The 24565-nt window shown below is 35.5% G+C and overlaps 1 protein-coding gene and 1 pseudogene across 2 annotated transcripts in view; one reads left to right on the top strand and one right to left on the bottom strand.

The window, feature by feature from the left end:
- Positions 1 to 18811, bottom strand: part of LOC308341618 (phosphoglycerate mutase 1-like) — a 96107-nt pseudogene extending 77296 nt beyond the window's left edge. The window contains exon 1 of the transcript in view: positions 18448 to 18811. The product of the transcript in view is annotated as a phosphoglycerate mutase 1-like (transcript). The remainder of the gene's footprint in view (positions 1 to 18447) is intronic.
- Positions 18802 to 23222, top strand: PPDPFL (pancreatic progenitor cell differentiation and proliferation factor like). Its single transcript, XM_080799923.1, has 5 exons — positions 18802 to 19048; positions 19205 to 19303; positions 20838 to 20909; positions 21014 to 21113; positions 22261 to 23222. The coding sequence occupies exons 1-5, from the start codon at positions 18988 to 18990 to the stop codon at positions 22271 to 22273; spliced, it is 345 nt and encodes a 114-aa protein (XP_080656049.1). The 5' UTR covers positions 18802 to 18987; the 3' UTR covers positions 22274 to 23222.
- The last annotated feature ends 1343 nt before the right edge of the window (positions 23223 to 24565 follow it).

The raw sequence follows: 24565 nt of genomic DNA, 5'->3' as shown, positions 1-24565 counted from the left end.
CAAGTTGATAAAGTTATATAATGGAATATTCTACTCAGCAATAAAAAGAAAAAAAAAGAATAAACTACTTATGCATGCAACAACATGGATTAGTTATATGTGTGTATGTATATACATGTAGATATAAAATGAGTGATAAGAACTATTCACAACAGAATACCTTATGCATATTTCCATTTATATGAAATTAAAAACAGGCATAACTAATCTGTAGTGATGTAATTCAGAACACTGGCTATTTGGAGAGGACATGGGTGACACAAAGGGGTGATGAAGTGCTTTATGCCTTGACTGGAATGGTGTTTACACAGGTGTACACATTTATCAAAAACCATTCGATTACACACTTAAGGTATGTGCCTTCTACTCTATGTACATTTTACCTCAATAAAAAGTAATGAAATTGTAAATAACTAACACAACATGTATTATCTCAACTTCCCGCAACTATAACTGTTGACATTGTAAAATAGGTTTGAAAGCATAATTATATTCTTGAGCTTAGATTTAATAGCAGTGAAAGACCTTCAAAATACCCTACCGGACGGACAAGAAGTGAATTAGTATTTCTTAAGCATTCGTGCACCAAGTGCCATGGTGAAATTTTCATCTACCTTGTCATAAGTAATATTTACAGGAACCTAGTGAAGTTTGTTTAGTGATCCTCACTCAACAGATAAGGAGAGCGAGTCAATTGCCGGACTACACAGCTAACCAGAGGGAAAATCAGAATTCAACCTCAGTAAGTTTGTACAGGATCGATCTCCTTTCCAGTACAGCAAGCTATAGTTCCTTCATGCTCAAATAACCAATATTTGTTAGAATTCTGTGTTTGAAAATAAACTAATTTTTTAAGAAAAAGTATATATTAATACCCTTCTAGAACTTCTGGTTTTCTCTCTCTTTTTACCCCAGTGGTGGTAACTATAGATTACCTGTTCTCCAGACACAGATTTGGAGCCAGATTGAAGAAGTTTGGGAAAGACTAAGACAAGGGAATTTAAAATAACTTATCATCACCATTCAAGAAGCATATATCACATATAAATCAATTAATTCTCTCAACCTTCTCTTCCTTGTATTCTAGGGCAGGCTCATTTTGTCCAATGCATTCTTGAAATGTTGGTATTGGTGTTGTGTAAGGTTCTATTTGTGTGTGTGTATCTTTTAACCCTGGCTTGAGGCCTGTTTTCTAGTTTCTTCACAGCTCCATGTGTGCTTCAAACACCTCAATATAAATAGGTTTAAAACTAAACACATCAACTTTTCCTAAAACGAGATTAATTCTTTGTGTTTTCTGTTTAGAGAATAGCACTGTGGTCTCATTCTGCAAGTCATCCTTGACTCTATGGTCTATTGGCTTCTGAGTTCTGTTTTATTAAATAGCCTTCATATTATTTCCCTCTGTCCATCCTCTTTGCTATTTTCTTGTTTCAGTTACTGAAAGTCCTCGCTATGTCTCACCTAGGTCTCCTGTGGAGTCATCAGTGGCTTCCATATTACAAATTAATGGCAACTGGCTTATCTTCCTCCTTCCCACCTTTTGTCTTACTTTATTCCTCAGATGCCAAATTTGTAAAATATTCTACTGTATTGTTTGCTCAGACCCCATTTCTTGTGCTGGCTTCTGCTCTTCTTCTTGATTTCTAAGTGTTGGCTTAGTCTGCCATAGGCTCAGCTTTCCATGTTTCCTTCATGTCTCTGTACACCATATCACTAGCTAATCTCATGGTGTTAACTACCATGTTACATTAAGAATACACAGAATTGGAATCTCCAACCTCATCTCTATTTGAACACTCTTTTTGAATTTATCCAAAATAGAGCCTTTGGTCTCTATTCTCTGACACAGAAGACTCTAGACTCAATTTGTTGTTATCTATAATTGATTTTGTCAGTGACATCATCAGTTGCTCAGTTGCTCAGTGCCAAGACCTTGGAGCTTTTTTGTTTGTTTGTTTATTTTTTGTTTGTTTGTTTGTTTGTTTTTAGTCATTTACTCCCTATGCTAATAAGCATTTTTAAAATAAGTTCCACCTTTAAAATATGAAATTTGAGCTCTAACACAATCATTTTTGTCCATGCTCCTATTTTCTCTTAGAGGTTTGCCATAACCTCCTAACTTAGCTACTTTCTTCCACTTTGACAACTTCAGTCTTTTTTTCCATAGAACGGCTTTTAAACATGAAAATCAGATATGTCATGCATCTAATGAAAACCTGTAAGTAGCAGCCCATTATGTTCACCATAAACCAAAATCAATGTTCTTCAAGTTCTGCAGTCCACATGTGAACTGGTTTCCACTCACCTCTCTGACTGCATTTCCTATTACTTCCCTTCTCTCCATCTCATCCACCCAGTTAAATCTATAATGGTCTTTCCTTCTGTTTCTGAGCTTTGCCCTACCTCGAGCATCCATAACATTTCTTGTTGTCTGGAATTGTTCTCAAACTAATGTAATATATGAATTTGCTCTTTCATTTAGAGTTCATCCAAAGAAGTCCACCTCAGAGACTGTTTCTCATGACCATACCTAAACTGGTTTTCCTCCAACACTCTTTCTGCTTGTTTATTTTATTTCTGGCATGCTTTCCTACTGGAAATTATATTATTAATTTATTTACTAACTAGAGTTTATGAGATCAAGGACTTTGTCTTATTAACCTTAGGCATCTGCATGATGTCCTAGTATATAATATACACTCAAAAGTACCTGTGAATGAATGAATGACTTGATGATCATTAGTATCTGTGTGTTAAGGAACCCAAATATTGAATAGGTACTGAGAATTTACAGATAGAATACTGGCTTTCACCATGTTTATAAAACAATATCCATGAAACAAAACAAAAGCAGGATTTCAATCCATACCTCTCCATTCTACTGTAGATAGGGAGGTGACATTCTATTAAATGTCAATATTCTTAAAGTCTATAGGAATCTTGGAGATAAAAATAGCAGCATAATGCCTGCCACAGAGCACCCACTCTATAAATAACTATCACATTGAACTACATGTTGGAAAATTTGTTCTAATCTTAGTCTGTCATTCAATGATGCACAGACCCATGATTTCTAGATTGTAAAATTAGTTCCCCACTACTGTTTTAAGATTTGATCATTACTATCTTTAAACTTGGTATGATAATTTTCTTTCCCTCAAATTTTCTGAAAGATTTTGACAATATGTGGGAGTTATGGAGCCATTAGCCATTAGCCATTAGGAGGTCCTAAAATGATAATAGTATTTGAAGCACTGTTGATCCTAAGTAGGCATTTGTAATATACATTCTGAAGAAAAAAAAAAACAAAACTGAATACTTGTCAACGTATGCATGGTTTTAATTCATGGACATTATTGTGGCTCTTGAAAGATTACAAAGTGGTTCATTTTGGTTTGGTTTTTGATGAAATATTCATAAACTCTTTTATGAGTCTGAATGAAGGCTTGTGAATTTTGGACAATGAGTTTTCATAAATATTCATTGAAAAATCATAAACACTTCATCCCTTGTATGGAAAATTTAATTAATTAAAAGTTAAAACAAACTCAGAGTATTCCCATTAGATATGAGAGTGGATTCTGTTATATTTACTCTAAACCCATTATAGATTATATTTTATAAAATAATAGTGAACTTGAAGTCATTATATGTGTTGATAGCATAAGCTCTGCAGAAAAGATATGCTAATTCTGTTAGTCATTCTAAACAAAATCTCAAATTTCAGTTTAGGATGCTTCACAAAAGGGCTACATTCACCAATAAAAGCTGCTCCAAAAGCAAACTGTATTTTAATGATCAAGAAAAGTTAGTTTTAATGAAGTTTGCTGAAGGAAGCCATTCATGTCCTGTAATATGATTATAAACTCTGGTGACCTAACTCCAGGAGATCTATCCTTCTGGGGATTTGCTAAAAGAGGCTGCAAATAGTTCATGATCTTTCACAGATGTCTAATGTACAATTAGAGATTAATTTAAAAGTAAAAGGAGAACACTAATTGGGTTAAATTGGTAGCAAGTGGTATAATGTATCATGCTTTCCAAATGCATACAATAATTTAAAGATTCCTATATATAATACTTGGAAAGCTTTTTAAATTTTAATAGCTCTATTTTCACAAGAAAAAAAATAAAAATGTAGGGTAGTTATTTGCTGTCTTGCTTACCCTAGCACATTTAGACAAAATCCAGACCAAATGGACTAACTTCTGAATTTCATTAGCTTTCTTTACCAACAGATATAAATGAAAATTAAATATTGTGGGGATTAAATACAAGGACATTTTTCTTGGTTTATATGATTAATTTAAAGTTCTACCTGAAACCTCTGACTTCTTTCAATCCTGAAATCTGAATTGCATTTTTATCCAATTCTGTGCAAAGTAAATAATCTTACTGAAAATATTAGCAATTTATAACCAAATCATATATTATACATCATTTATTAAAGTTTGCAATTCTATAGTGTGTTATTCAAATTCGGTGTTTAGACATTCTTCTGTTGCTTGAGGGTCCTCATTTGGAATATGTGAGAGATGAAGACAGTGAAAGCATCCCAAGTGAGATACTGAATCAATGTATATGCCATCTTGGAAACCAAAAAGTAAAATATCAGCTTGCTCGAGGTATTTAATCAATCTTACTGAGCATATTAAATGCACATTCAAAGAAAAATGTGTTTTAATTACAGCTTAAATGCAATCTGAATACTAATATGACAAAGATTGAAACACCTTATTTCCCTTAGTTCCATATTTTACAGTTAGCACATTGCTTGCAATGGGATATCTAAAAAATTGCTTTAGCTACAAAGGTTTCTTATTTCACCATAAGAAAAGTCACCAGAAAGGATGATTGGTTTATTTATGTGATAAAGAACCTCAAAGCAATCTTAACCTTAGAAATATTACTCCAGGAAATTTGCTAGCTCAGCTCCATACCAAGACTCCCCCTCTGCCTCTCCCTCAGTATCCTGAATGCTACCTTCACCACTTACAGATTCTTTTCAAAGGATCTTCTTTCTAGGTGACTGTGTGTAAAATTATCTCCAGCTATTGGACTATAAATACTGTAATGTCAGGGATGTTTCTTTTGCTTTCACACTATGCTTGAGAAACATTGTACAGTCAGAATAATGATGTGGACTGAACAACTCTTATTTTGGCTCCATTAGAAATGGACACATTCCACAAGAATAGAGTGTCCATCTCTCCCTAGAATGAAAACACTACAAACATGAAAGCTGTATTTTGTCTCACTCTTTTACTCTTTCATTTGCCCTTCAGTGTTATTTTCTTGTTTCAAGATGCTGGATCTAGATATATTCCATGTTGTCCCAGGTTGGAACAGGAGGGTAAGATAAAAAGGAGGAAAACCTCAAACATCTATGACTCTAAATAAAGTGGAGTAAGTGAACCCTAAACATCTATGACTCTAAATAAAGTGGGGTAAGTGTAAGGTAATCACAGTGGTAGAAAGGAATGTGCTGGGGAGGGAAACACAGCTTGGTGAAGAAATACTAAAACCCTCGGGGCGCCTGGGTGGCTCAGTGGGTTAAAGCCTCTGCCTTCAGCTCAGGTCATGATCTCAGAGTCATGGGATCGAGCCCCCGCATCAGGCTCTCTGCTCTGGCGGGGAGCCTGCTTCCCCCTCTCTCTCTGCCTGCCTCTCTGCCTACTTGTGATCTCTCTCTCTCTCTCTGTCAAATAAATAAATAAAATGTTTAAGAAAAAAAAGAAATACTAAAACCTCAAAATATTTGTACAAACTCACCAACCATTTGAAATGAGTGTGGAATAATGAAAGTTCATCAAATTTTACCTTTGAGTTCAGTGTTATAGATGCACATATAGAAGATTGTGCCGTATGTTGAGACATCTCTGTTTTCAGCAAGTGTTTTACTAAAGTTTTCCCTAGATTGTAAGTAAAACTGTTGTTTCACAAACATTTACTATACAAAAACCTAAAATTCCATATATCCTTGCATTTTTTTGTAATTAAGTATAGGTGTATAAATACATATAGATGTAATAATTTAGAAAAGTGCTCTATCAGTAACTTAACTTTGTGCCTTTTTATAGTTAACTATATAATTACTTCGAACTACTGATCTTTATCATAAAAATATATGACACTTTTATAAGTGTCATAATGGATTTGCAATACAAGTGAGTTTTCTGTGGTTTCTGAAATAGCTTCTGAAGATACTGCCAAGTATCTTCTTGTGATGAAATGCATCAAGATACAAAGCTTTCCCTTGAGCTTTGGATTATCTATAAAAGTTAACATTTAACCTGAAAGTCCAGCAGTGTGTATTTCCATAAGAGAAAGGAAAAAAAAAAAAAAGGATGGGAAGTGGAAAAAACATTGTAGTTGAAAATTATATCCTCAAATAGGAATAAAGAATGAAAAGTACAAAAAAAAAAAACACAGTATTAAAACTATTCTTTCTTTTTATATGTAGGTCTCACTTAAACTTTTTATTTCAGATAAATAATGTACAATCTAATGCTTACAGCATAGTGGCTTGATTTGGGTTCTTTGCTAATTACAGGAAGTTATTAAAAATGTATTTTATACCTCTACCTCTAAAGCTCATTTTGCCTGGTTTTAATTCAGAATAGAAAATTGTTTTGTGTAAGTTTAGTCAGAAGGTCAGTGCAAAAGATGACTGCAGTGTGTGAAGTTCTATGTATATTACATTCCAGCAATAGCAATGCCTATATTTATGGATAAAGATAATAAAAATTTGTAAAATTCAGGACATTCAATTAAATGGATAATCCATGTCCAAAATTAAAAATATTATCCTTAGTGTACAATTAGTGTTTAAGATTTTACTTCTATTTAGTTAAGTTGTCTGAGTGATATTATAATTGATGTAATGTAATTGATGAAGAGCTAGATGGTTCGAACAGATGATGCTTATTCCCTCTGGTGTGCCCCACAAACCTCCCCAAGTGTATCTCAGAGTCTACTTCCCAGGAAACCCAGCCAAAGACAGTATAGCAAACCTGAGATTTTGAAGCTGGATCACCCTTCAGCTGGCTGTCGATGTAGATCCTGTCATTGGTGATAGGTGGAGTGATAATACTACCTAAAATGCTTTAAGCAGGTTATTATAGGATGAACTGTGTTCCTCTAAAATTGAAGTTCTGATCTCTAGTATCTCCTATTGCTTGGAGACAGGCCTTTGAAAGAGGTAACCCAGTCCAAATGTATCATTTGTGTGGGCCCCTAATCTAATATTATCAGAGTCGTATAATAGAAATAATTTGAACACAGACACATACAGAAGCCCATGGGAAGATGCAGAGAGAAGACAGCCATCTACAGGTCAAGAATAGAGGCCTCAGAAGAGACCAAGTAAGCAGACACCTTGGTTTTGGACTTCTAACTCCACAGCTGTGAGAAAATAATTTTCTTTTATTTAAGCTACCCAGTCTCTGATACTTTGTTATAGTAGCCCTAGAAAATGAATAAACAGGACTACTGTTAAAATGTTTACCAGTAGTGAACTGAAATAGGATAAAGGTGGAAGGGGATGCACTAGCATTTGCAACATCTCTGGTGTCTGAGAGGGTCAGAGAAAGTAACAGTTGGGCTGTGGGATGAGCTGTCTGTAGCTGTATATCACTGACACAGTGGAAAAAAAAATCTGTGAAAGGAGGAGAATGATTATGAACTGATGTAAGTTAGAAAGAGAGCAAGTGTGCAAGTGGGGGAGGGGCGAAGGGAGAGAATCTCAAGTAGATTCTCCATTGAGTACAGAGCTGAATGCAGGGATTGTTGCTGACTCCATCTCATGACCCTGAGATTATGATATGAGCCAAAACCAAGAGTCAGATGCTCAATTGACTGAGCCACCAAGGCACCCTTAACTGGTATAAGGTAAGTGATGAAAGTCAGATGGCTCCTTGACAGGATATAAAAGGTCTATTATCTCCTGTAACTAAATGGCAGAAAAAAAACTGAGGTCAAGTCTCAAAGACTTAATTATAAAGGGGTCAGAGTTCAAAAAAAGTTGAATTCCCAACCCTGGCAATTCTGCTGCTTCAAGCTCAGGGGTCCTGTTGGAAAGAAAGATTTGTAATAGGAATATCTGAGCCAATGCACTATAAAAATGTTGACTGTCAGGATCATCCCAAAACTCTGTGTCTATGGAAATGGCCAGTACTTCTTTCTTAAAGTCAGAGGACATTAGGAGGAGGAAAGGAGAAGTGAAAGGGGGGAAATCGAAGGGGGAGATGAACCATGAGAGACTGTGGACTCCCAGAAACAAACTGAGGGTTTTAGAACCCATCTGGGGGGATGGTTTGCCCCAGTGATGGGTATTAAGGAGGGCACATATTGCATGGAGCATTGGGTGCTATATGTAAACAATGAATCTTGGAACACTACATCAAAAACTAATGATGTATTACATGGTGACTAACATAACACAAAAAAATTTTAAAAATTAAAAAAAAAAAAGTAGGAAAGGAGAATATCTCCTAGCAAGAAAAAAAAAATCAGAGTACCTCTTTTGCTTGAAGGTGATGTATAGATCTCTTGCTTGCAAGACACTACATGCCCCTTCAGGATATCCCCCTATGCCCTATCTTAGTCATTGGACAAATAACTCAGGTCAAGTATGTTAGCTAGCTGAGGCAGCTGGGTCTGCTAAGGTACAAAGGGAGTATACTCTAAAGGAGTTGCAAGATTTTCCAACATGTACATGAGTGCATACAAATGGAACTAGCTCCTCATGGTACTGGGTAAAGGAATTCTTGTTATGAAGTTAGTTAATAGGAAAGTCTATTGATAAGGGTTACATTTCCCATGATATAGAATCTAACACCGTGGCAAGGCCACCATACAAAGATAATATGTTGTCAGGAAGATTCTTGGAAGCAAGAATGACCCCTACAAAGTAAAATAGAAATTCCAGAATTGCTGTGGAAGATGGTTGAAATAGAAATAGGCATGCTAGAGTGGATATCCTACTTAAGGCCCAAAGACCCAACTGACTACAATCCCCCTTTCACAAAATGAGAAGGAACGCATTGGAGAGAAGAGCATCAGCTTCGCTGAGAGGCACAGTGAGGACTTTTCTATGGGTCAAGACTCAGAATAAAAGGTGTTGTTAGAATCGACTCCCTTATTGCAATGGGGATAACAAGATCCCCAAAAGGAGGCTGGGTGATGACACTTAACCATTAGAAGCTCAGTGAATACAACTATCAGAACAGGTGTAAGGTCAGAGTAGCCACAAAAGGAGCCTTGCTTACAGTGAGATGGCTTGTAGAACATGGTATTCCTAAGGCCAATATAAGTAAGCAGGATCAAGAATCTTGCTTAATTGTACAATTAAGATAAAATCAAGAATTGTAACAGCAGCTCATCAATAAATACTCATGATCCCTATTCTAGTGTCTGGATCTTAGGTAGTTCTCATACCTGGAACTGATTGGTCTAAGGAGTGCTGGGTTCCCATGACTTATGATCCTGTGAGATCATGGAATCTGAAAATAATCCCCCCAGGGCTGCCCCAAAAGGAAGGCATTCATACACCATGAGATGAGAATACAGACACATTTTGAGGAATTCTAAACAAAAGGACTATATTGAAATTGATTCCCAGGGATCAGAAACATCCTTGTTAGAGTGAAAAGTATAGAACCCAGGTCATTGGGGCACCTAGGTGGCTCAGTCATTAAGCGTCTGCCTCAGGCTCACATCATGATCCCAGGGTTCTGGGAGTGAGCCCCGTATCCAGCTCCTTGTTCAGTAGGAAGCCTGCTTCTCTCTCTCACACTTCCCCTGCTTGTGTTCCCTCTCTCTGTGTGTCTCTGTCAAATAAATAAATAAAATCTTTAAAAAAAAAGAATCCAGGTCATTAACAGAGCCCTGACCCAGGTCTGGGTCACACTTGCTCTGTCCACTGGACCTAATGGTCATTTTCTTGGTGGACAGAACCACCATATTTGTCATTATCCTGTAGTATAGGACTTGCTGAGGGGAAAAGCCAGGTGGAAGCCTCCAACACTGTCCCCCCCACACACCATGGCTAAGACAGTAAACTTTTAAAATTGTGGCTTGGGAGAAATGGTTGATATTAATTCTACTTCTAAAGGTATGAAGAATGTCTGAGTGGTGGTAGCCATGATATATTTATTTATTCTAATTGCCTGGTCCCTGTAGAAACCAGATCTTGTAGGTGATGATGGACTGCCAAAAACTCCCCTGTTTAGGGTAAGTCTGGAGAAACCAGGCATAAGCTTCTAGGTGTCCCTTCTCATAGCCTCACTTGGCACATACTAAATTCCCCCAGGAACGATGTGATAACATGTGTGGAATGTTACCAATCAGGGAAGCTTATCTCAACCTTGGAGTTCAGGGTTTTTATTGAAAGTCATCATGTATAGTCCCTGCATGACTTACTTCAGCTACTGAAACCCCAGACCATCATAAATCACATTATTAGAATAAATCCTCTAGACAACTGGTGCAACTTGGCCCAAGGCCAAAAGACGCAGAACACTCCCATGAGACAGAACATTCCAGGAGCTCAGTTTCCAGGAGCCAGCCAATGGCCAGTCATAAAAATAGGTCTTTCAGGGGAATGTGCCTTCTCCACAGCTTAAAATGCCATTGTCATACAAACGTCCCCACACAAACATTCCCACACAAATATCCTAAGTTCAGTAGCTCGTAAAACTCAAAGATGAAGATTTGGGTCAGTCGTCCAGGTAGAGCATTTGGACTAGCAGAGGTGCTAGCCAAGACTGAGGGAAACACAAGATGAACAGTAAGTTATGGGAGCATAGCTATCTGATGTGACATAAGTCCAGCTGTCCTGGCAGGAATTATACTTCTTCCACTTACCTTCCTCTTGTAAGTTTTCCCAGGAAAAGAAGCCCCAGACAGGATGGACTTACTCTGGAAAGCATTTTATTCAAGCAATGTAGGGGTGGCCTCTGGGAACTGGCTGTGCTGCCCAGACTCCCTTCAGGACAAAGATGCTCATCCCCCAAAATAATGACTTCTCATTTGTGAGCAGGTTGCAACTGTCATCCAGGGATCTGCGTTAGCTAAATGCATTCATCCTTCCACTGACATATGTCCCCCTGTGGGGACATATTCAAAGACTCATTGATGTATAGGGACAAAGGCCTGAAGTCTTGCCTCAGTTGGGAACAATGTAGAAGCATCATCTTATTTTCTTCATGAAATCAGCACATGCAAGGTTATAGGTCAGCTCTTCTTACTATACTTTGTCCATTCCTTTGTAGGTTTTTTCATTTTTATTTATTTATTATTTATTTATTTGTTTGTTTTTATTTATTATTTGTTTGTTTGTTTATTTTTTGGTGGGGAGAGAGAATTCTCCAATAAAACTGTATGCAGATGTATCTGTTTTCCTGAGAACAGAGCCTAAGACACCTAGAGGCAGATCACCCGGTACTCCATGCATCAAATTCAGATCTTTGTGCGTATCAGAATAAGCACCCTCTTCTTATTCCGGTTTGGGATTTATGGGAAATGGAAGCAGTTCAATCAGGACAAAGAAAAAAGATGTTTAGGAGTTTAATCTGATATTTAAAAGCAATCTAAAATTTTAAAAAAAATCTCATTTTTTTTCTCTTACAGATACCAGGGAAGAAATGAAGGAGAAAATGAAAGAGAAATTGTGTTCATGCCTCCAAACTGTTTAATAGGGTTCCAAGTAGTTGTTGTATTGATCATTACTGAGAGCAGATACCTAACTCAGCAGGCATAGGATTCACAAGCCAGAAATATTGGCTTAGATAATTAGCAATATTTATCTATGCCTCAAATCATAAAACCAAGAGAAAATTGAAATGAAATCCTTTCAGTTTTAGGGTATTTATTATTTTCAGTGCATTTGCTTACCTAAATATCTCAGCATTCAGGAAGACAAAGGCATTTGATGAAGTAATTGCTTTGAATCTCCTCACAAGCTCTCCAGAATCGGACCTATCAGGCCTAGAGAATGTAGGGTGCTGAGCCTTGGGGAGCTCTGCCAGTTATTATGCTCATTTATATGCTTGCCACAAGAAGAAAAATGCTGACAGCAATTTGGAAACTGGCAACTAAGAGAATCCTGAAGAGATTGCCTACTGAGAAATGGTCTTTGCACCAAGAAAGACATCCATCTCCTGTCTATGAGTTAGTACTGAGGAAGGATCTGGTTGCTGCCCTCACAGATTTGGCTATTACAGATGGTGGCTTTGCAATGGTGGGGGGAGCCTCAAAAATCAAGACCAGTGCTTATTAATAAGTGATCAATCAATGTTTTTACATTGTGACTAATGTTTGGAGACAAACCAGGGAGAAAGTGGCCCAAAGGTATGAAGGAACTGTTTTTTTTTTTTTTTTTTAATATTTGACTATTTGTATAACTGGCAACTGACTCATTATTCCACCTAGCAGTTACACAGACATGAAGAAGGCATTGAACTTAATTCTCCTTTGCTTCAAGGAATCAGGGAAAAGATCAGAAAAGAAAGACTTGTAGGTCAGGTAAACAGGGTACATAGGAGCATGTGGTGAGGGTGTAGTGTAAGAAAGTTTCTAAAACTGCTCAATAAAGACAGTTGCATGTTAAGAAAAGGGATAGTGGAGTGTGCTCTTGACCTCAGCCCTTATACCTGGAAGTCCAGCATATTAGGATCCATTCTATTTGAGGGATCCAGCACTCTGTACCACTCGCTACAGAAGTCAAAGTTATTTTAATGGTCAAGGTGCTGTGTAAATTAAATAATAGTAACAAGTTACAATAACTAAAAAGAGAACTTCATTTCATACTAATATAAGAACAGTTGTGCCACCTGTGAGTTGTGACCCTTAATTCTGTGCAAAAAGTTCAAGGCAAGTGGGTTGATCTTTAAAGAGATGACCCTGAGGATGAACTTCTCACATCTTACTGGCTCATGCCAATTCCTAGCTGGTTGGAAGGCTGAGAAATGTAGTCACCAGTTGGGTAGACTATGCCCAATAAATATTAAAAAGAAAAGGAGAGAATAGCTCCTGAAGTATGGTTAGCAATTTTTGCTGCAAGGTTATGTTGTCTTTACATGCAGCTTGATGTGAGCACATGATCTAAACTTAGTCAATAAGGTCAGTTCCACTGGGAGCTTTGGCTTGGAGAATTAGTCATAGCTGAAAGAAGACCCTTATCGTATTCTGTCTGGATGTGACCTGAGCAGGTGCTTCCCTGATCAAGTGTATTTAGTTCTTGCCACATTCTAAGACTGATTCCTTCTGGGTGGCTTCCCAGTAGTCCTGTAGCTCTCAGGTCAGTGTGCCCAGTGTATGGGTTGAGAAATAGGATTTGTTGCAAAAGTTTATGAATAAAGGGTCAGTGAGAGAAGGCGTTCTTAGCCTCAAACTCATTATCCCTGTAAAAGGCATACAGGGCAAGGGTTTTCTGCGGAACCTGCTGAAGTATTTCGTTCTAGCAGTTCTCCCTTCTTAGGAAGCAGGAACAACTTTCTCAGTGCAGAACTAACACTGTTTGTCAGATGGAAGAATGGATTTGGGGTGACCACATTTTAGAGGAATTGTCTAGGAAAGGCAGCAGCTGTTAGGATGTGCACCTGTGGCAATTTTAGCCTCTTGAGCCATAGAAGAAAGCTCAGTTTGGTCACACCTCCTGCTGCGACCGCCACTCAGGTGTTTCATTGACAAAACTACGCCATGTCAGCTCCCAAAACCTCATTGGATGATCTTGGTTTTCAGACCACGCTTCTCTATGTTTCCTATTGATTTTATGAACTGACCATTATTCTCCCAATAAATCATTTCTCTGCTTCTAGATGGAATTGATTTCTGTTTTGTACAGTCATGATAACTGACTGAAAGACCATATGTAATTCAGAGAAATATAAATTTTAAACAAACAATTGAATCATATACTTTGGGACTGGATTTGATTTCAAATAAAGTAAAATATTATTATTTCCATTTTATCTATCAGTTGTGGAGGCCCAGAGATATTCAGTGACTAATTATTGGTAATTTTTCCACAAAAACTATGAAATGAAACAGTATTTTAATGCAAACTGTCATGCCTTTTTAAAACACCTGCTACACATGTTTGTTTGTAGCATTAGGTATTAAGCATAGAATTTATTGATCTGGATATTACTACATATTTAAAATCCCTGACATCTTGTATGCATACTCTGATATTGTATAACTGCTGACTGGAATTAGTTATAAACAATTTAGGTCTTCCAGGACAGTCAGATACTGATCTCATGCTACATCCTTGGTCAATTGTCTGTGACAGCACAGGGTCATGATAAATTATCTACAAGCTTAACCATTTTCCTTGCCATAAATTTCTATGCTCTACAAAACAGCAATCTGATATCTATTTACTACTTCATTCAGTGTCAATAAAATTAGACTAATAGTTAAATGTGATAAATAGATCACCTTTCACAAAAGTTGATTTTAATTAGTATTTTTTTTTCTTAAATCTATTTTTCTCTTCTCTCCGTGAGGCATCAGTGATCAGCAACTTTCACCTTTCTGAACAGAACTTTGTGAATGACGGTTCCGTCTTCCACGCTGCTTTATAGTGGGTCATCAGAGTTGGGCAGGCACTCTCTTATTATGATCAAAAAGACATGTTAGCATGACTTAAATCTAGAACAAAAGGCTCAGTGAAAATATGGTTATAACCAATTTTAATACTTAGATATTGAAAAAAAAGTCAGAAAATAATTGGGTAAAAATTAGTCTCATTATGTCACAGAAAGAGCATGGAAATCTGAGCCCTATATGGAATTTAAATTAGTAAACAAGGTTGTAATTCTCATTACCAGGCATAAGAGGACTATGTTGGTTTTGTCAGGTTTTTAGAACAAGAACTACTATATGTATCATGTTTTGTGCTGGGTATTGCTAAAGCAAAAATGAACAAAGTATTCTCTGCCTTTGAGGTACTCACATACCAATGTGCAACAGAAACAATACCTTTATAAAATGTGAGTAGTGTTATAATAGAAAAATATAAAAACTAGAGTCAGGCAGGTGAAATCTTGATACCACTAACCAGGAGAGGGGAGAATGGTGTAGTGAATGGATTTGATACAGATGGAAAGAAAACAATGCAAGTTATCTCCCACTCAAAATGAACATGAAAATACACATTCCAAAACTTATAAGGAAATCTAATGGTAAGAAAGACAACCAATAAATCAATAATTGTGGCAGAAAGTATATATACAAAATTATGAAAAATAAAACAACTAAAGGGTGCTTATAAGGTGAAGCAGAATAGCAAGTTGAAAATAAAGGGAATCAAAATGATACACCTTTCTAATACTTACAAAATGCTGGTGTTGCAATATTAATACTAGGCCAGCTGGAACCTAGGGAAAAAGAAAAAAAATCTAGGAAAAATTATGTTATGAAAGTTGTCTAAAACTTTAGGGCTGACAAAGGAAGGTGAAAGCAAAAATCTACTGAGAAAATACTACAGTCATGATGTTGTGTGCACCTATTCATATAGCTTCAAAACATAAGATACTAAAAACAATAGAACTCAATATTGTAATCATACTAGAAACTGGTACATCAAGCAGTAACATGTATCTAATTTAACATGTTAAATTAATTGAGTACGCAATTTAACAAAGTTAAGTGACAATCTAAGAACACATGTAAAATAATGACTGTATGCTCTATTTTCAACTTTCTGAGAAACCTCCATACTGTTTTCCAGAGTGGCAGCACCAGCTTGCATTCCCACCAACAGTGTAAAAGTATTCCCCATTCTCCAAATCCTCATCAACATTTGTTATTTCTTGAGTGGTTAATTTTAGCTATTCTGACTGGTGTGAGATGGTATCTCATTTTGGTTTTGATTTGTATTCCCCCGATGCCAAGTGATGTTGAGTATTTTTTTATGTGTCAGTTGGCCATTTGTATGTCTTCTTTGGAGAAATGTTTGTTCATGTCTTCTGCCATTTCTTGACTCAATTATTTGATCTTTGAGTGTTGAGTTTCATAAATTCTTTATAGACTTTGGATACTAGCCCTTTATCTGATGAGAGGTTTGCAAATATTTTGCCTATTCTATTGGTTGTCTTTTGGTTTTCTTAACTGTTTTCTTTGCTGTGCAAAAGTTTTTTTATTTTGATGAAGTCCCAATAGTTCATTTTTGCCCTTGCTTCCCCTGCCTTTGTGGAAAGAAGCAAAAAGTTGCTGTGGCCGAGGTCACAGAGGTGGCTGCCTGTATTCTCCTCTAGGATTTTGACTGATTCCTGTCTCACATTGAGGTTCTTCATCCATTTTGAATCTATTTTTGTGTATGGTGTAAGAAAATGGTCAAGTTTCATTCTTCTGTATGTGACTGTCCAATTTTCCCAACACCATTTGTTGAAAAGATTGTCCTTTTTCCACTGGGTATTCTTTCCTGCTTTGTCAAAGATTAGTTGACCATAGAGTTGAGAATATATTTCTCGGTTCTTTATTCTGTTCCACTGATCTATGCATCTGTTTCTGTTCCAGGACCATACTGTCTCGATGATTACAGCTTTGTAATAGAGCTTGGAGTCCAGGACAGTGATGCCACCAGTTTTGGTTTTCTTTTACAATGTTCCTTTGGCTATTCAGGATCTTTTCTTGTTTCATATGAATTTTGGGATTATTTGTTCCATCTCTGTGAAAAAAGTTAATGGTATTTTGATAGGGATTACATTGAATGTGTAGATCATTTTAGGGAGCATAGGCATTTTAACAATATTTATTTTTGCAATCTATGAGCATGGAATGTTTTTCCATTTCTTTTGTCTTCCTCAGTTTCTTTCACAAGAGTTCTATCATTTTCTGAGTACAGATCCTTTATCTCTTTTGTTAGGTTTATTCTAAGGTATCTTATGGTTTTTGGTGCCACCCTACAACCCAGAAATTGCACTACTAGAGATTTACCCCAAAGGTAAAAGTGTGATCCAATGGGGCAGCTGCATCCCAATGTTTATGGCAACAGTGACCAAAATAACCAAAATATGGAGAGAGCCTAGATATCCTTTGACAGATGAATGCATAAAGAACATGTGAGGTGTATATATAATATATATGTATATATTTTATATACATATATATAATATATATGTGTGTGTATACACATATATAATAGAATACTACTCAGCCATCAAAAATGAAATCTTGCCATTTACAATGATGTAGCTAGAACCAGAATATATTATGTTAAGTGGAGTAAGTCAGTCAGAGAAAGGCAATTATCATATGATTTCACTCATATGTGGAATTTAAGAAACAAAGCAGAGGATCATAGGGGAGAAGAGGAAAAAATAAAACAAGACAAAACCAGAGAGGGAGACAAATCATAAGAGACTCTTAATAATAGGAAATAAACTGAGAGTTACTGGAGGGGAGAGGGGAGGGAGGATACGGTAACTGGGTGATGAACATTAAGGAGATCATGTGATGTAATGGGCACCAGGTACTATATAAGACTGTTGAATCACTGACTTCTACCTCTGAAACTAATAATACATTATATGTTAATTAATTTAATTTAAATTTAAAAATAAAATAAAATAAATACAATTTAAATATGTTTTCATAAAAATGTCAATTAAAAATGCAAAAATAAAAATTATTTTAAATGAAAAAAATAAAATGACTGTATGCAGTAAATGAAGAATTATTTACTACTCTCAAATACACAGAAAGCTATTTCCATAAAGACTGTCAAAGAACGAATAAAAATGGAACATTTTCTCTTGACAACACAGTAGATTTAGAAATAAACTAAAAGATATTTTTAAAAATTTATATATTTGGAAAAAGAAAAGCATCCTTAAATCAAGCATTCAAGAAATGTCATAATGGTAGTTAGCAAAATATTTTGAAATAAATGACAATAAGAATAATCTTAAAGTAAAAGAAAAACAATAAAATAATACAGAAAATACTGAACTATAAAATCAAGAAACAAAGAGGACAAATAGTTCTTTGACAGATCTAATATAATAGGGAAACCCCCAGCAAAACTAATTAAGTCAGAAAGAGAAAAGCCTAAGTAAGCCATAACCAGGTGGACTAGACAGTTAGAAAGAACCACAGTGGCATACTAAAATCAAAGTTTTAAATATATTGAAACTAACTAACATAAGAAATTTTGTGTGGTTTAAGCTGATAAAACTAATAGCTACTAAATAAATTGAAACAGGACTGAAAATCCCTCCACCCTTGTGTGAAGGGGAGCCCTGATCAGATTCATGATAAACCGAGTCTATAAAATGGCAAAACAGTTCAATTGAGATGTTGCAAAAATAGAATATAAATATAACTTTTGAATCAATAAATAATACTGATACAATGTCATAATGTCACTAATTCCCCTCATTACTGATGATTGCCACCTGTCTTTTATCAGTCTCACTGGAATTTCTACCTCACAGTCCATACATTTCTGCAGTGCATGTCCTTTCCCATAGGACTTCAGTGATTCAAGGAGCTCCTCCTTGTGAGCTATTCCTGTAGCTCTGTTTTGCATCATTGTGTCTGTGGGTATGACCAGTTCCCTCAGCTGGCCTGGAGACTGGCTGCCACGGTAACCCACACACCCCCAAACCCAATGGTACCTAGACTTGGCACTTGCCCCAATGGTACCTAGACTGGCACTTGCCCCAGTGTGAGATAAGATGGAAGGCCAAGAGAATTCATGGGCATCACTTTCCACTCTGCAGAAACCAGCAGTCATAAGCCCTGACCTTACAGAGTCTGTCCCTGCTGCCAGCAGCCCTGGTTGGCACTCTGACATGCTGAAGGGCAGACAGACGAAGAGCTTCACTTCCCTCTGTGGTGCCCACAGCTCGGGTTTCAACCTTCTAAATATAAGGTGTGCTCAGGGGTCCCGGAGCACACCCACATTCTCTGCAGTGTGCTCCTGGCCTGCAGAATTCAGTACTTTCTGGATCACCTCCACTTTTTCAGTGTATGCTTTCTGAGGAATACTTAGAACACGTTTATTTTAAAACAAGTTGGAGAAAACAAATAGGTGAGTGACTATATCATAGCTGTGTTAACACTTTTTTTTTTTTTTTCTGATAGGATTATTTCAGATAGAACAAGTTGTGGGCATTTTTTGTAGTTGGAGATAGATAAGAAAGGAAACTCTGTGCAACAACCTCTCTTTCCTTGTCACTGTTTCCAGATTGCTGTTCACAGTCTCTCTGCCGCTTTTGCACAGGGAAAACAATGGCATCGGTACCTTCCATTGGTTGCCTGCTGGCCAAAAATCAGTATTATCGAAGTAAGTTGTATCATCACTAGAGCACTATATTCCTAGAGAATGTGATTTGAGGTGATGTTTCTGAGATATTATTAACCTACGTATCGTGTCTTGGTCAGAACTTCAAGGACAAGGCTTGACAATTGTTTGTGACAGTGAAGAAAATAGGAATAGAACTCATTCAGACCTCTCCGAATCAATATTGTCAAGGCTTAGCTCTTTGTTTAAACTATGTTATATTATACCATATTGATGAAACCATTACACTTATAAATAAGCAAAAATAAGCTTATGTTTCATAATTATGTTTTAATTTCATGTATCTTGCATTTAATAGGATACATTAAAAGCTGATAATTTTACATAAAGGAAATACTATGTATTTCTTAGAAAAGAAGGGATAACATGACTGCTTGAAGGATTCTTTAATTTCCATTTTCTCTTGGATAATAGGTCAGGTTCTGGTTGGCAGTTTTATCTTTATTTATCTATCCATCTGTGAATATTCATAGCTGAATAGAAAATCGTAGCTTCTTAAGGATAATTTGGAAATTTCTAGAATGAAGCAATCATTTCGGAAACAAATGATCATTTACTGAAAATATGCCCACCTGTAGAAAATTCTAATTGCATGTTTTGTTTGTAGATAAAGGTTGGAAATGTTTATTGACTTATTCTTTTTACAAAATTGTTAAGCTGTTTCCATTTACTTAGTGTTATTATACCCATAAAAGTTATTTTTATATTCTGATCACTTAAAAGACTTATAGGTCTAAGATACAAGTATGATAAAAGAAATAAAATGCTTATTCTTTAGAAATAATTCCTTTATTTCTAAATTTGTAACTTTTGTAGAAAATTAAAATATATGCCCATGTAATATTTCTAATATTCATTCTTGATTTTGTACTGATTTTGAATTTGATGACACTTATATTTTAAATTCTACATCTATATCTATGGAGAGAGACAGCATTGTCCAGCATGGAAATAAATATACCTTATTAATAGAAAATGTAAGAGTGTGCTAGGAGACTGTTGCTCTTCCAAGTAACTCTCTTCCAGGCTTTGTCTGGTAGTCGACATAGCCCACAGATATCAGCAAGAACTTGCCCACCAGAAAAGCATGAAGAGATCCCAGAAAATTAGGAAGGGATCTCAGAGAAAGAAGAGAGACTTTGAAATAAAGTAGCAAAACAGGAAGGCAGCTAGTAAGTCTATGCAGACAAGAGAAAAATGATGACTATTTGGAAAACCCGGGTGTTACTACCAACTAGGTGTATCATAAGCTCTATCATCAAAATTTTGTGGAATGAACATTCGTATGTTATGATGTATCTTTAAAAATTATCTTAAACTTAAAAAACATGCAATATGCCTTTTCCAAAACTTCTTAATTGACAATTCAATCCATTTTTTGATTCATGAAAATGATCCAGGAGTAAATGATTTTAAACCATGTTACTTGATAATTGGGAGTTTATGCATAAACAATATGCCTGTGTGTGTTTGGCCATTATTTACTTGTTTATTGATTCCCATTTATTTCTTACAGAGGCCAGTATTTCTTCAGTTAGCTCTTTAACTGATACTGTTAACATCATACTTGATGACAAATCCCAACAAGGTATTTGGTTTATTTCTTATCAGGATCACTGACCTCATTATTTTCCTTGTTTCTAATCTTCCAAATGTGTTTGAGAAGGGGGTAATATGACTTTTATTTGATAGGGTTACTGAAAGTGGAAGAATCCAGCTGGTGGTTTAAATCCTTTTTCCATTGTGACCCCGTCCTTTCAGATGTAAGAAGAGAAGATCTGTCTGCTAGTGGGTACGTTTTAGTTTTTCTCTGATAAAGGTATTTCCTTATCAGAATAAAAGAATATAGGTAGTAATTACTATGTTAACATTAGGGATAAATCACAGTTGCTTCTTGAGGGTGGTGAAGGCTTTAATATAAAGCACACTTGGGGGATTGAGATGGAGAAGACATATGCTCCCCCATTTTTGTTAACCGTCAGTCAAATCATGAGCACTCTTTCTAATTCTGTCACTAAAGAGAAATTGAAAGTCACATGCCAGTTTTTATCATTGTTTAGAGGTTATGGATTGGGAGTCAAAGGCAAAGTTCGAAACTTGTTTTTCCAGTACTTTCAGGAAACAACAATTATCTACTCTAATAAAAGGAAAGTTCTTTATTGCAGTATTCCAATTAATAAATGTAGAAGGAATGATAGAGAATTATCTTTTGACATATTTTACAGTAGTAACTGTTCTAGGCAAGGATTAACAATGGGTGCTAAAATAAATGGTGATAAATAAGTATTTATAGGGAGTGTCTCTCCACAAATATTTATTAATTTCAAAGGGGAAAATAGTAATTTTCCAATGGAGAAAACTATCAGATACTACCACAACAAAAAACAGAAAACAATTGTTTAGTCCGTGTCCTAGACAATCTAGGTTAGTCCCACTCCTGGCTTTGACTGGTCTCCTTACGGTGCTAATTACTAGATAGAAGATTGAATTGGTGGGTTTGCATACAAGTGTTTCTACGTATTTTGAACCCTAACACACTGGATAACACAGTTGTTATTCTAAGGGTCTCTAAGATACTTACTTTTTTACACACTTAACTAATGACTATTTACTAAATAGAATAAAAAGAGTAATAATGGATTTCATAGATCCTAACATAAGGGTTTTAATGAATTTTTTTACATATATAAATTTGAAATATGATCAATTAAATATTGATAATTTTAAAAATCAAAGAGAAAAAAGTGAGGTTAATTGTTGAAAGCATGTATTTTTCACTCTATTAAGTATATTAATTTGAACTATCTAGGTAACTGTTTCACTCATTTTTCCACTTTATTTTGACTATAAAGGCAACTTGCAGCTAAGCATTTCTTAGCTAACTATCTGTGTATGACAATTCAATGAACATTGTTGTAATTGCTGACTATTTTATACAGCACTAGTAGTTGATTCGGACAATCAACAAGACTCTACTGTCAAGGTGCTATATTTGTGAACTACACCTTTCAGGACTAAGCTATTCCAGATGACTTTTCTTCATTATAAGAAGACAGAAATCTGCTTGAGAACACATTTCTGGGATAGTATCTCTACAGCCACCCATACGGCAAAAGATTAGGCATTTTCCTCATTATACAGACTTGCTGCAAGTGGCATCAGCGCAACATGGAGAACATTGGAACAGAATGCTTTTGAAAACACGTGCCTTTTTAAAGTAATAAGAGACTTTAAATATAGTAAAACTTTGTATGAAGTAGACTGTTTTTAAAATCCACATTATTTTTCAAAAAGTTTTCAAAAGTTTCTAAAAATTTTTAGGTACTCTATATGTCTGATGAATGATTTATTATACCTTTAAAAGTGAAACATTGATGCTTAAGAATGATTTAAATGTCATTCTTAGAGAATGTAGAGAATGTAGAGAGCAGTTGCAAAAGTTGTATTTCTAATCATGAACATTGGAAATGGAAAACATCCCCATAAATATATTACCTGTTAAAATATATTCCTGTATACATATTTAATTTGTTATTGTGTAGACTTTTACAACTCATGGATATTGAGGAGGGCATGTGCTGTGATGAGCACTGGGTGTTATACTTAACTAATGAATCATTGAAAACTGCTTCAAGAACTAATTATGGGGTGCCTGGGTGGCTCAGCGGGTTAAGGCCTCTGCCTTCGGCTCAGGTCATGATCCAAGGGTCCTTGGATCAAGCCCTGCATCAGGCTCTATGCTCAACAGGAAGCCTGCTTCCTCTCTCTCTCTCTGCCTGCTGTCTGCCTACTTGTGATCTCTGTCTGTCAAATAAATAAATAAAATCCTTAAAAAAAAAGAACTAATTATGTACTATACAGTTGCTAACTGAACATAATAAAAAATAAAATTAATGATTTTAAATAATATTTAATAATATAGAATAATCTATAAATGGTGTGATTTTAGTTGTGTTAGATATGTACATATCCCTAATAATAGACTGAGAAGAAATACACCAAAATGGTAATAGTGACTATTTCTAGATATAGAATTATAGGTGATTTTCATTTCCTTCTTTATCTTTTTTCTATATCTTCTTAAATTTCTAATATGATGTTTTTGCATATAATTAGAAAATAATGGATGTTATTATAAAAAAAGAAGCACTGGACATTTTTGTGAACAGAAATATTCCCTACTTTGGCTAGAATATTCCCTTCTTTCCTCAATATGCTCAATATGGGGTAGACAATATTAAATGAGTTTCAGCTGAAAAGTTTCTGTATACTGCTTGCAAATATTTTTCAATGAAGATATAAGACTTTCAAAATTATGGATGGTGAATTCACTCAGGTTGATGTCACTAATCTTATGTTGCATTAAACGTCCAGAAGAACACATATGGTTGTTAGTAAGACTGTCTTCTTAGCCAGCTGTATAACCATGAGAAAATATCAGGACTGACAATTTGCAGTGATGGACACAACTGACCAATTACTTACTACTGTTTCCAAATGGGACATATGTTCCTTCAATTTTGTGTTTTCCTATCACTTTGCTGTCAATGAACAGACTCGTATACCTTGTTGGCCCAATAGTACATCATTATTTACATGCTATTGCTTTTCTGGTGGTTGCTTGCATTTATACTTTTTTTTTTTTTTGTAGAGGCTGATTAAATTTTGGGGCTATATATCTCACTTGGTTTTAGTATAAAATCAAATTACAGTTATGGAAGACTAACTTTTTTTCTAAAGTGAGAGAAAAATATGATGAAACAATATGATAAATCGTGGGAGGTTTTGTTTTTTCCTTTAAGATTATTAACAAATTCCATTTTCTTAGCCACTTAATGTGTGAACAGACTGTTTAGGTTATTTGATGAATTTCCCCAAATAAGATATCAAGTTGATATTTATTGTGTTCACTCAGAAAGATAGCATTTATTAAATTATACCTTTTGCCTATGTATTTGTATATTTTGCATGTGTCAGAATTATTGTTTTTATAGTAGTTTAGATTACTGTTACTGTTGTGGAAAGTTATTGTTTAAGGTAGTTGGATTTTACATAAGATTTTTAGTCAAACATAATGACCATAAATAGTTATTAAGCATTTTAGAGTGGTTAATACACATATATATGTGAGAATAGACGATGGACGGATGGATGGATGGATGGATGACTATATAGATAGATAAATAGATAGATGATAGAGAGATAAATAGATGATAGAGATTCTGAAAAAAATATATATATATG

The sequence above is a fragment of the Martes martes genome (assembly GCF_963455335.1).
Source record: "Martes martes genome assembly, chromosome: 4".
Lineage (NCBI taxonomy): Eukaryota > Metazoa > Chordata > Mammalia > Carnivora > Mustelidae > Martes > Martes martes.
Note: the sequence above shows the minus strand (reverse complement) of the source record. Positions and strands in the feature narration are given on the sequence as shown.

Excerpts from the sequence above, each read along its gene's own strand:
- PPDPFL (XM_080799923.1), top strand. The coding sequence starts at position 18,988 with ATGCTTTCTGAGGAATACTTAGAACACGTTTATTTTAAAACAAGTTGG. Across the intron at positions 19,049-19,204 it reads AAGTTGGAGAAAACAAATAG|ATTGCTGTTCACAGTCTCTC; the intron begins GTGAGTGACTAT and ends CACTGTTTCCAG. Across the intron at positions 19,304-20,837 it reads CAAAAATCAGTATTATCGAA|AGGCCAGTATTTCTTCAGTT; the intron begins GTAAGTTGTATC and ends TATTTCTTACAG.